Here is a 13,681-nt window from a genome sequence, read left to right on the forward strand (position 1 = left end):
AACATCACAGGACCTTTGCACCTAATCTAAAATGAATCCCGCCTAAAGGGCTCACCTTATGGGTGATTTCTCCAGTACTTCAAACACAATAGGTGGTTTTCCTGACTCAGGTTGGCTTTCTGCCTAATGCTGAGCATTCTGGAATCAGACACTTGGACTGATGGCCAAATTTCCGCAAATTAATATGTTATTAGAAGATGGCAAGAAAGTTGTTTTCTACTCCGCAAAAAACTTTTTCTCCTCTTTCTTTTCTAGGAGACAATGAATACCAAATGGAAACTGCTGTTATTGATTGCATTGGCTTTATCCTTGCTGTTGATTATGCATCGTTCTCAGTAAATACAATAGACTGATGAGTTATTATAGTTAACTGGCAGAGTTGATCTAAAATGCTGAGTGTTGTTCAAAAACTATTAACAAATATTCCCTAAATTAATCAGGAGTTACTTTCCCTTTGGGGAACAAATAAAATCATAAATACATGAATCTTTCATTTTTCAACATTCAACAGCTATTTATTGAGTGTCTCCTTTGTGCCAGGCCCTAGTACTCAGGAACAACACAAAGTTACCACTCATGAAGCTTTACATTCTAGGTGGAGGAGATGGACAGTAAGCAAAGAAATATTTAACATAATGTCAGGAGCATTGTATTTTATGTCATAACACTATAAGAAAGAAATTATGCAAGATGAGAGGATTGAGAGTGTTAGGGGGCTATTTTAGACACACTTTAAGTTATATCAATAATCCTTCTAACAGAAAAAGACTCAAAGTAACCTCCTACAGAAACACGCTATACTGAGAAATAAATTAGTTAATCTGCTAAAATTCTCACAAAAAATTCAAATCCTTTCCTCCTCCATGGGCTTCTTTTCATGATCCTTTTAAAAGGAGCAATGCAACGCTCCTGGCGCTATTTGACAATCAGCTGAACTGTGACAGCTAATACCTTTTAAAATGAACCCTACTGCTTTGGTTTTGTGTTCTGTGTGTTATTTGCCCTTTAGAGGTATTGTGCCTTAACAGAAAGGACTTGTGGTCACTTGTAAGAGTATTAATATCATCCTTTTGAAGATAATGTGCTTGCTCAAAAAGGAAATAATAGACCATAAGCTCATTGCAGGCCTGGATTTCAGAACTGTAATATCATGTTAGAAGGAGATGCCATGTATTCCAGAATAGGAGCATTGTGCCTGGCATATAGTAGATACTTAGTAATTATCTGGCTAACAAGTGAGTGAATGAAAGGATCTGAATTTTAGATTTTTTTGGTTATTCAATTGCAACGGCAATTTTTCAAATTTAACACTAAAATGCCTTTTTATCTTGTATCCAAAGAATAAAGAAGAACCTAGAGAAGATAGATTACTGCAGGTAAGAATCTTTTTTCTATAAGTACCATACAAACTGCATGGAGGGCAAACTGGAGTCAAGTGGGTTCTAATGGTAGTGGCCGTCAGAAAGACCAGAAAACTAGACTGACCTCTCTGGAGGCAACGCTGACAAATGTGGAGGCATCAGTTCAGAAATATTTTATGCACACACATATATGCATGCAGACGAGTTTGCATGAATATCTTCCAATTTTGCTCACTTGACACACTCATTTGCTTAAACCAGATAAGTTTTTGACATTTTCTATGGTTTAAGTATGTATCTTTGTCCAGGATGATATTTTTCTTTAGATGGACAGCCCTTTTTAGTCAATCATGTTTTCTACCATTAACCATTGTGTAGGACCCAAGAAATTAGTGAAACCAACCTTAAAAACAACTTTTTTTTTTAAAGTTCTCCACTTGTCACTGTATAGTTTTTAATAAAGTTGGACAATTTGTATTTTGAAATAGCACAAATCTTGAGCAGTCCTATAAGGAAATAACTTCAGTTAAAAACATCTAGGAAGTGTCAAAAGATACACTTTAAAATGTTCTTTAATATTTGATTTTGAAATAATTATAGATTCACAGGGGTTGGAAAGATAGTATAAAGAAGTTACACATACCTTTGATCCAATTTCCCCCAGTGTCACATCTTACACTCAATAACAATTCAATTCAATAACAAAACAGGAAATCAATGTTGGGACAATGTATGTATATAATTATATGACATTTTATCCCACTTGTAGATTCATGTAACCACCACAGAAAATCAAAATACAAAACTATTCCATCACCACAAAGATCTCCTCTGAGCTACAATTTATACTCATAGCCAATTCCTCTCCCCGACTCTCCCTGAATCCTAGGAGCACCAAATTTATATTTTTATTTAAATCTTGCATTTTCAGAGGCATTCTCTGATACTGCTCCAGCTTGAGGTTTCAGGTTCTCAACTCTGCCTCCTTGTTCGTGTAGGAAGAGTCTCAACTCCTTGTTACTAATGAGTGGGGTTGAGAGTTTAGGTTCCTTACATGGTCTCCACTGACACTGACCACAGGAAGATGGCCACGCTGCTAAGCAGTGGTGAAGGTTCTAACCCCCACTACAGCAGTGAGGAGGGGAGGGAGGCCTCATACAGTCTGGCAAGCATGGAAGTTTTAGCTCTTCACTTGGTCTTTGCTGGAGGGGTGGATATGGGGCCACAGTTATTCTGTTGTACTGGGCTGGAGTAGAGTGAGTAGTCTCAGAGTTTTCTGTCTTGCTAGGCTGCCCTTTTCCTGGTCCTTTAATTGTAAAGAGCAGGCTTTTCCAAGGTTTTTTTTGTGTTTATACCCATTGACATTTCTGGGTTACTGGCTTCTCTTGGACTCTGGAATACCTATGGTAGAAAACCCAGGGAACTCACTGCCATGGCAATGCTTGAGTTCTGGGGTGCCTGCCTGAACTGCCTTCTTTGCTTTCAGAGTCTTCTTTTGTTTGCTTTATAAACAATGTCCAGGGTGTCTTGCTATTTTTAAGGGTGGTTGTTGTTCGATTGCTAAGTTGTGTCTGACACTTTGCAGCTCCGTGGACTGCAGCACACCAGGTTTCCCTGCCTTCCATTGTCTGCCAGAGTTTGCTTAAATTCAAGTCCATTGATTTGGTGATGCTATCTCGTCATCTCATCCTCTGCCACCCCCTTCTCCTTTTGACTTCAACCTTTCCCAGCATTAGGGTCTTTACCAATGAGTTGGCTCTTTGCATCAGGTGACCTAAGTATTGGAGATTCAGCTTCAGCAATAGTCCTTTAATGAATATTCAGGGTTGATTTCCTTTAGGATTGATTGGTTTGATCTCCTTTCTGTCCAAGGGACTCTCAAGAGTCTTCTCCAGAACCACAACTCAAAACCATCAGTTCTTCAGTGCTCAGCCTTCTTTATGGTCCAACTCTCTCATCCGTATATGACTATCAGAAAAACCATAGCTTTTGGACCTCATCTCACATGCTAGCAAAGTAAAGCTCAAAATTCTCCAAGCCAGGCTTTAGCAGTACACGAACCGTGAACTTCCAGATGTTCAAACTGGATTTAGGAAAGGCAGAGGGACCAGAGATCAAATTGCCAACATATGCTGGATGATCCAAAAAGCAAGAGAGGTCCAGAAAAAACATCTACTTCTGTTTTATTGACTACACCAAAGTCTTTGAGTGTGTGGATCACAACAAACAGTGGAACATTCTTAAAGAGATGGGAATACCAGACCACCTTACCTGCCTCCTGAGAAATCTGTATGCAGGTCAAGAAGCAACAGTTAGAAGTGGACATGGAAAAACACTGGTTCCAAATTGTGAAAGGAGTACATCAAGGCTGTATATTGTCACCCTGCTTATTTAACTTACATGCAGAGTACATCATGTGAAATGCCTGGCTGGATGGAGCACAAGCTGGAATCAAGATTGCCAGGAGAAATATCAATAATCTCAGATATGCAGATGACACTTATGGCAAAAAGTAAAGAAGAACTAAAGAGTCTGTTGATGAAAGTGAAAGAGGAGAGTGAAAAAGTTGGCTTAAAACTCAAAATTCAGAAAACCAAGATCATGTTATCCAGACCCATCACTTCATGGCAAATAGATGGGGAAACAATGGAAACAGTGACAGACTTTATTTTGGGGGGGTCCAAAATCACTGAAAATGGTAACTGCAGCCATGAAATTAAAAGAAACTTGCTTCTTGGAAGAAAAGCTATGACCAACCTAGACAGCATATTAAAAAGCAGAGACATTACTTTACCAACAAAGATCTGTCTAGTCAAAGCTATGGTTTTTCCAGTAGTCATGTATGGGTGTGAGAGTTGGACCATAAAGAAAGCTGAGCACCGAAGAACTGATGCTTTTGAACTGTGGTTATGGAGAAGACTCTTGAGAGTCCCTTGGACTGCAAGGAGATCCAACGCAGTCCATCCTAAAGGAAATAAGTTCTGAATATTCATTGAGTGGACTAATGCTGAAGCTGAAACTCCAATACTTTGGCCACCTGATGTGAAGAACTAACTCATTTGAAAAGACCCTGATGTTGGAAAAGATTGAAGGCAGGAGGAGAAGGGGACGACAGAAGATGAGATGGTTGGATGGCATCACCGACTCGATGGACATGAGTTTGAATAAGCTCTGGGAGTTGGTGATGGACAGGGAGGCCTGGCGTGCTGCAGTCCATGGGTTGGAAAGAGTAGGACATGACTGAGCGACTGAACTGTACTGAACTGATACGGACCTTTGTTGACAAAGTGATGTCTTTGCTCTTTAATATGCTGTCTATGTTTGTTATAGCTTTTCTTCCAAGGAGCATGTGTCTTTTAGTTTTACAGCTATAGTCAATGTCTGCAGTGATTTTGAAGCCCAAGAAAAGAAAATCTGTCACTGCTTCCACTTTTCCCCCTTCTATTTGCTATGAAGTGATGGGACTGGATGCCATGATCTTGGTTTTTTTAATGCTGAGTTTTAAGCCAGCTTTGTCACACTCCACTTTCATCTTTATCCAGAGGCTGTTTAGTTCCTCTTCACTTTCTGCCATTAGAATGGTATCATCTGCACATCTGAGGTTGTCGATATTTCTCCTGGCCATCTTCATTCCAGCTTGTGATTCATCCAGCCCCGCATTTTGCATCATACATTTGGCATGCATGTTTGCTAAGTCACTTCAGTCAAGTCCAACTCTTTGCAACCTTGTGGACTGTAGCCTGCCAGGCTCCTCTGTCCATGGGATTCTCCAGGCAAGAATACTTTCTCTATGATCCAACGAATGTTTGCAATTTGATCTCTTTGCCTTTTCTAAACTCAGCTTGTACATCTGGAAGTTCTCAGTTGGCATTGTCTTTTGGGATTGGAATAATTGACCTTTTCCAGACCTGTGGCCACTGCTGAGTTTTCCAAATTTGCTGAAATATTGAGGGTAGCAATTTACCAGCATCATCTTTAGGATTTGAAATAGCTCAGCGGAGTTCCATCACCGCCACTAGCTTTGTTCATAGTAATGCTTCCTAAAGCCCACTTGACTTCACACTCCAGGATGTCTGGCTCTAGGTGAGTGACCACATCATCATCATTATCTAGGTGATTAAGATCTTTCTTGTATACTTAGGGGTAGAAATAGGGAAAATTAGGAAAAATTAGGGAAAATAGGGAAAATTATTCCATTTTTATGGAAGCACAGGAAACTAAAAGTTATTCTTATTTTACAAAAATTCCCAGTTTATGAAAGAGAAGTCCCCTCATAACCTTGTTAATTATGTAATTAACTTAAAAGTATAATAAAACCTTAGTGTAGCCTATCTTTAAGTGGAAGTCAAATATGAACATCCAGACCCCTACTCCAACTCCTTTATTTTAAAACATGAGAGTATTTATCACATAATAAGGTAGTAATGTTTGATAAATTAAATCTGCATTTTCTATGAATATGCATTATTTTCTGGCTCTGTTAATTTTTAAAATATATCCCCTCCCCCCAACCAATACTGTTCCTTGCCTTTCTGCCCTTGGTCATAACCTCTTCACCCTACACCACTTTCCTAGAGTAACCCTTATTATTTCAGACTCAATTTACATATTTCTTCTACAATTGGTTTTCTCTTAACCCCAAATTTAGGCTGGATGCCCTATTTATATGCTCTCATGGAGATCTGTTTTCCCCATTAGTACTTATCTTTCTTACCATCTTTCCTGCTCCTCTATCAGCTTCCTGAGGACAGGAGGTGATCTAAATGTTCATAGTTATAGAACCAGCAACATGAATTTGTTGAGTGAGCAGATTACTCTTACATGATTTTCATTTTGTACCTAGGGATCAAGAAACAGAAGAACCTCAGCTCTCAGACTGGTTTAATCCTAAGTAAGAACCAAAAATTTTACTCAAAAATAATAACAATAATATAAAATTATAATAATGCATTAATAATGTAATAACATTATATTAAAATAACATAATAATAGTATAAATATAATTCTATTTGAATGCGGAGTTTTTTTTTTTTTTCATCATCAAATTGTAGCTAAACTGGGAGGTTTCCAGGACTTGGATTTTTCACTTTTAAAAGTTTTTATATACAATCCTAGGACCTATTTATCAAGAATTAGGCAATTAAGTGTCATAATGAGAAAGCTGTTGTCTGGTTTAACATTCCTGGTTTTATTAGGGGAAAAAAATCTCTTTAGTAACAGCTTGAAAAATGTCATTAATAACTCCTCTTGATTTTGGCATTAACATTCAGGGGGAAATCTTTATAATGGCTGTATACAATAATTTAATTATTAACCATTTCCTGTCGGTTTTATATTGTTTGCAACTTGGGGGCTATTGTAAGTAATATTTCAATGAATAACCTTGTACATATATTTTTGTTAACTGCTGTGTGAATTTATCTATAAGATAAATTACCATCATGGAGTCATTAGTTTAAGAGGATATAAACATTTAAAATATTGCTTTAGGTTGCTAAATTGCCCTTTAATAGTTATACTATTTATTTTCTAATCTATAGAGGATAAATGTTAATGGAGTGGAAAACATTTTGTAACTTGCAAAGCTTAATTGAAATATCTCCATTCCATTTGTATTTCTGTAATCCTTACTGAATTTGAGCATTCTCTATGTATATTATTTGTTTATATTTCATCTCTTTTTTGTATTTATATTTTTAATGGATTGCAGTTGCAGAGAATTAGATTAATAATAATCCTTGCTTCATGACTCACTCTCATCATTATTCACGCAAAATTCACTTTATTTGTGTGTTTTTTTTTGCTTATTTTTAATGAAGCAAAAATTACAAGTTCTATAACTTCAACAGGGCTTTCCTGTGATGGTTCAGTGGTAAAGAATCCATCTGCCAATGCAGGAGACACGGGTTCAGTCTTCCTGGGCTGGGAAGATACCCTGGAGAAGGAAATGGCAACCCACTCCAGTATTCTTACTTGGGGAAATCCCACGGACAGAGGAGCCTGGAGGGCTACAGTCTATGGGGTCACAAAAGTTTGGAAACGTCTCAGCAACTAAACAGCAACAATAATAACTTCAGTATCTAGCTTGTGTCCTTTTTAATACCCCCACTCTATCTCCTTGCCCTACCCCTTGAAATAACCACAATCCTGAATCCTGGTTCATCATCCTCTTGCATTCTTTTTTTAAGTGTAAATTTTAATCTTCCAAGTGTATTCTGGGAAGTCAATTTTAAAATTTTAGTTGTTTATGATTTTATACCCAGGATACCATGATGTATATAATCTTCCAGGACTTATTTTTTCCCTTAAAATTAGATTGCTAAAATTCATCACCAATTTGCATATCACTGTCATTCATTTTGATGGCTGCATAATAACTGACTGTGGAAATATACCACAGTTTGTTCATATACTGCTTGGTCAAAGGGCACTTGAACTGTTTTGAGGTTTTTGCTGTTATGAACATAAAGAACTAATACTCTTTTAAGATACCTTTCCGAGGAGTTCAAAGAGTTTAAAATAGAAAAAATTTATGGGTAAAATAGCTGCCCAACATCTTCAACATTTGTCTCCCTCACTCCACCCCTGGCCTCCTTGATGTTGCACAGATACACCAAGTAGGTTCTCACCTCAGGGCCTTTGCATGTTCTGTTTTCCTCTGTGTAGTTAAATGGCTCATTTTCTCACTTCCATCAGGATTCCACTCAATGTTGTTTTATCAGTGATGCCTTCTCCAACTACTCATATAAAATGGCACCTCCCATTCCCTTTTCCCTTCACTCTGCTTTATTTTTCTCCATTGCACTCATCAACTTCTGACATAATACTTATTGGCAGGTTTATTCATTTAGTATCTGCCTCTCCCAATAGAATGTACCTAGAAAAAAAAATCCTATACATAGTAGACACTCAGTATTTGTAGAATAATACATGAAACATCTTGACTGATTGAAATGATAGCACTTTCATAACACAACAAACCATTACATAATATTTGTAATAATATTGGTAGTAATGGTAATAATGGTAGAAGGCATTCTTTAATTAGAGGGTTTGTGATTTATTATTAAGCATCATATACTGGCTTGCAGTCTAAAATGAAATGACCAGAAATTCCTTGGAGGTCCAGTGGTTAAGATTTGGTTCTTTCACTGCCATAGACCCAGGTTCAATCCCTGGTCAGGAAGCTAAGATCCCACAAGCTGTGCCATGTGGCCAAAATGATAGTAATAATAATAATAAATAAAACTTAAAAAAACCCAGCTGGATAACATCTAATAAAAATGAACACACATAAACAGGAATCCTACTTATAGGACTAGCTGATAAAAATAACAGCAATGATACATAAGATACAAGATTAAGAAAGTTTACTGTATCATTTTTCATAGTGAGAAAAATTCCAGAAATAAAATAAATACCTATCCATAAGGAAATGGCTATATTCCACATTGTGGAATATTATGCAGCCGTTAAAAATGAATAAGAACCTGTGCAGAAAAACCTGGAAGGATTTTCACAAGGTTGTATTGAGTAAGAAAATCAAAGTCCAGATAAATGTGCATTGTTTCATTATTGTAAAACAAGATTTTAAAAGTCTGGATACACATGTGTAATTATGTATATGTGTATATTATTCACATACTATTATTCACAACTCAAAGTTGGCACTTATTGCTGGGAAATATTCATGTCATTGAGTCCATACATAAACTCCACTGGAATCCAAGTATCTGGGGCCTCACTCTATACAGACACTAAGCCAGCCACAAGGGAGGCCAGACAAGGCATGTGGCTAACATTTGGAGGCAGGTCATCTTGTCCACCTTTCAGAGGATGTCCTCTGGCCAGATTTGCCTCTCAGGGGAAGAGTTTAGTACCAATAGTCTAAATCTGATTTAATGACCACAATAAATCTAATGACTCTTCTTCCTCTTCTGTTTTATCAAACAATTTCTAAACACATGTTTTTGATTGCTTTCTGCTTTCAGAGATGCTTTTTTCTTTCATTCGGGCAGCAAATCTTTGATCTAATGAGGAAAGAGAGAATCTTCAAACCCTTTCATTGTCTCAAACAGACACTGATTCACATCTGTAGCCTAATTTCTAAGTATTATCACTTAGAAATTGTGACAAGGCTACATCTGGCCAGTTTTAAGATAGAGTCTGAGACTTATGAGCCAAATAGAAGTGACTGACTATTAATTTTAAAAACAGGGAGGGTTCAAATGTATACAAAATAGACAAATGTATAAGCTAAAACAGTAATAGGGGCAGTTTTGAAGAATTTGTTATTATATTATAACTAATATACCATTAAGGGTCTACATATCCTAACCATAATGGGTCTGTTTCTGATTAAAACCTGTGATCACTAATAGCAAAATAGCTTCTCACTTTGTATTCAGTTCCTTCCAAAATGAAAGGTCTTAATTGACTTTAATAGTTTAACACCCTGCCTCCAGCCAAAATATTTATTATGAATACTGTGGCTTCTGCTGTCATTTTGTTATTATTACAAGCAAGTCCAATATCATTCTTCCTTTATGAACTAATCACATTTTCTTCCAGGTGGCAGTGATGGGGGCCTAGCATTAAGGAGAAATGAAAAGAGAATCCTTTGATCTTCTAGGAAAAGAGGAGGAAGAAAAAGGAAAGGACAAGTTGGGGGTTGGGGGGCAATATAAGGAGATAGTGGTGCTGTCTGCTTTAGGAACAATCAGAGAAATGTTCAGACACTGGGCTACTTTAGTTTAAGTTGTAGTCAGAGCTCTGGTGGCTCAGCTGGTAAAGAATACACCTGCAATGTGGGAGACCTGGGTTTGATCCCTGGTATGGGAAGATCCCCTGGAGAAGAATACCCACTCCAGTATTCTGGCCTGGAGAATTCCATGGACTGTATAGTACATGGGGTCACAAAGAGTTGGACATGACTGAGTGACTTTCACTTTCACAGAGCTCGAAGGAAAAAGTCCCTGGGCTTAAAAATCAGTATGGCGTAAGGACTGAAGTAAAGATTTGGAAGCCTGGGGCTGATCTTGAAGCCTGACTCTGCCATTTATTAGCTGTGTGATACTGAGTAATTTACCCAACAAATCTGTGACTTAAATTCCCTCATATGAAAAATAGGGATGATAATGGAACTTATAGGGCATTGCAAGGATTAAATGAGTAATGGAAAAAGCAAAGCACTTTATCACCATTCCAGGAACATAGTAGGCACTTGATAATCATTAGTTATTATCACTTGGACAACAACCTTTCCTCTCATAATAAAGTGGTACCTGATTGATTTGTTTCTTGTCTGTTCAACAGAAAACGTCCTGATGTAATAACAACAACCAACTGGCTTGCTCCAGTCATATGGGAAGGAACTTACAATAGACCGGTCCTGGAAAAATACTACAAAAGGCTGAACATCACCATAGGCTTGGCTATAATATGTGTTCCTGGAAAGTAGGCACTACTAATTAATAGTCACTTTTTTTTTTTTTTAATTTTGGGAAGAAATGTGGATAAACAAGCACCCATAGACTTTCTACATTTAGAGAACTATTTATGAATAGCTCTAACCATTATTTCTGGCTGACAGTGTAATTATTTTTAGTGGTTATTTTCTTCAGCCATATCTGAATCCTTAATACTATGTGGGAATCTTTTCATTTATATCCAGTTAGTTTTCACAACAAACTCGATGGTTCTTCTCAGGCCCACAAGATCACTACATTCTCTTTCACTAACCAATACATTTAAGTTTTAGACCCAACTGCTCTACCCTTACCTATTGATGGTTCTTAAGCAACAACGATGGGCTTTGCAGATGGTGCTAGTGGTAAAGAACCCATTTTGCTATTGGCAAATACAGGAGACATAAAAGACGTGGGTTTGATCCCTGGGTTGGAAAGATCCCCTGGAACAGGGCGTGGCAACCTGTTGCCTAAACTCGGCCTCTGTTCACCTGTGCCAAATAGAAACAAGGAGACAGAATTTTGAGTGAAGAAGAAAAGAGTAGCTTTTATTGCTTTGCCAGGCAAAGGGGGACCCAGTGGGCTCATGCCCTGAAGGCCATGTGCCCCACCTTGGAGGGGGTAGTAAGGAGTTTTATAGTGTTCAAGGAGCAAAGCGTGATCAGCTTGTGGACAAGTCTTGGATTGGTTGGCCATTAAGGTGAAGTTTCAAGCATCATCAACCTGCCTCAACCAGTCTAGGGTCTATGTTCTTGTGGTCAGCAGTTTTCATCTGGAGGGGGTTCTGCTTCCTATAAAAACAACTTAGGAATGTGTGTCATGCCTTTATATCTTTCAGGAAACTGAGGATTTGGTGATTGTTATGTAGCAGAATTATAGTCTAAATTGTTACCAGTTCCTTAGCCCAACAGCTATTCTTTGCTTCCACATCTTCACATTTCCCAGTCATTAACTCTTGAGTCAGCAGTTTACTTCAAAAGACAAGGATGCAGGGATTTGCACATGGTTTCAAACCCATTCCAGTATTCTTGCCTAGAGACTCCCCCTGGACAGAGAAGTCTGCTGGTGGGCTACAGTCCATAGGGTCACAAAGAGTTGCACATGACTGAAGCGATGTTAGCATGTTTAAATGACAGGTAATTTCCTGATGATTTCCAGCAAAATAAGTCTTTTTTGTTATGTGTTTGTTTGTTCTTCATGTTTCACAGGTTTTCAAATCAGAGCTTGACTGAGTTCATCCAATCTGCAAATAAGCACTTCATGTTTGGCTACAATGTTATCTTTTACATCTTGCTGGATGGCTTCTCCACCATGCCTTCCATAGTGTTAGGTCCCCTTCGAACATTTAAACTATTTTTATTGGTCAAAAGTGGTATAGAGAAAGATTTTTATTTCACATACATGATGAACTTATTTAACTACATCATATCACACATCCAGTATGAAGTCAACTTTCTCTTCGTTATGAATGCAGACCAGATCTTCAAGGACGATTTTGGAGTGGAAACCCTGGGAAAATCTGTAGCTCAACTTAGTGCATGGTGGTATTTTAAAGATGGTGACACTTTCCCTTACGAGAGAAGAAGTAAATCAGCAGCTTTCATCCCTTTTGAAGAGGGAGATTTCTACTACCATAGTGCAATTTTTGGTGGCACAGTTGAGGAGGTTTTAAAACTCATTGAAGAATATCAGAAAGGAGTTATTCAAGACATTGAAAATCAACTTAGCAGCATATATGAACATCACCTAAACAAATATCTTTTTATCAAGAAACCAACTAAGTTATTATCACCAGAATACAATTGGGATCCAAGTTTTAGAACCCCTCCGCAAATTAAATGTGTCAAGATAGCATGGCAGTCAAAAAATATTTGATGGTTGCATTAGTGGGTTTGTGGATTAACAACTTCATTACAATAATTCCTCAAATATGAGACTCATTAAAATTTTCAGTTTTAGGAAATTAGAAAAATGTGCAATCTTCCAAAATAAACTGTTTTTCTCCTTCCAACTTTGAACCACCTAAATATAACTTATGCTGGATTACAAATAAATGAATATTAACTAATGTTAATGCATAGTGATGATGTTATATATGATTTAGTTATAGATATATATTATAAATGTAGAAATATTTTGGAGGCATAAAACAAATGTTTTATGAAGAAACACATCCAGATTCTAGTTCAAAAAATAAAAATAGAAGGATAGATAAATAACTGGATAGATACACACATAAATAACCTATGGGATATTTTTTTAAATTGATTATTTTTATTTTTGAACGCATTAGGTCTTCTTTGGTGGCTCAGATGGTAAAGAGTCTGCCTGCAGTGCGGGAGACTCGGGTTCCATCCCTAGGTTGGGAAGATCCCCTAGAGAAGGAAATGGCACTCTAGTATTCTTGCCTGGAAAATCCCATGAGCAGAGGAGCCTGGCAGGCTACAGTCCATGGGGTTGAAAAGAGTCGACTCGACTGAGCAACTTCACTTGCACTTTCGGGTCTTCTTTGCTGCATGTGGGCTTTCTCCAGTTGCAGCGAGTGGGGCTCCTCTCTAGTTTTGGTGCAAGAGCTTCTCATTGTGGTGGCCTCTCCTGTTGTAGAGCATGCGCTCTAGAGCACTGGCTCAGTAGTTGTGGCTCACGGGCCTGTAAAATCTCCCCAGATCAGGGATGTAACCAGTGTCCCCTGCCTTGCAAGGCAGATTCTTAACCACTGGACCACCAGGGAAGCCCAGGGATAGGTGTAAGGGAAAAAAAAAATTGTCAACTCATTCAATTACTTACTCAAGTTTTTAGTGTTGAGATATATATTGCTTGTGATTAATCTGCTGAATTAGTATTCAGTCTATC

General features: G+C 37.7%; 1 protein-coding gene across 1 annotated transcript; it reads left to right on the forward strand.

Annotated features, from left to right (window-relative positions):
* The first annotated feature begins 261 nt into the window (after positions 1-261).
* Positions 262-12,902, forward strand: LOC147362655 (N-acetyllactosaminide alpha-1,3-galactosyltransferase-like 1). Its single transcript, XM_086325470.1, has 5 exons — positions 262-335; positions 1,341-1,376; positions 6,205-6,252; positions 10,677-10,817; positions 12,037-12,902. Exons 1-5 carry the CDS (start codon positions 262-264, stop codon positions 12,701-12,703), a joined length of 966 nt encoding a protein of 321 aa, XP_086181596.1. The 3' UTR covers positions 12,704-12,902.
* The last annotated feature ends 779 nt before the right edge of the window (positions 12,903-13,681 follow it).

Source organism: Bos grunniens, chromosome 11 (genome assembly GCF_055505025.1).
Source record: "Bos grunniens cultivar Pamir isolate PY7600 chromosome 11, Bosgru_T2T1.0, whole genome shotgun sequence".
Taxonomy (NCBI): domain Eukaryota; kingdom Metazoa; phylum Chordata; class Mammalia; order Artiodactyla; family Bovidae; genus Bos; species Bos grunniens.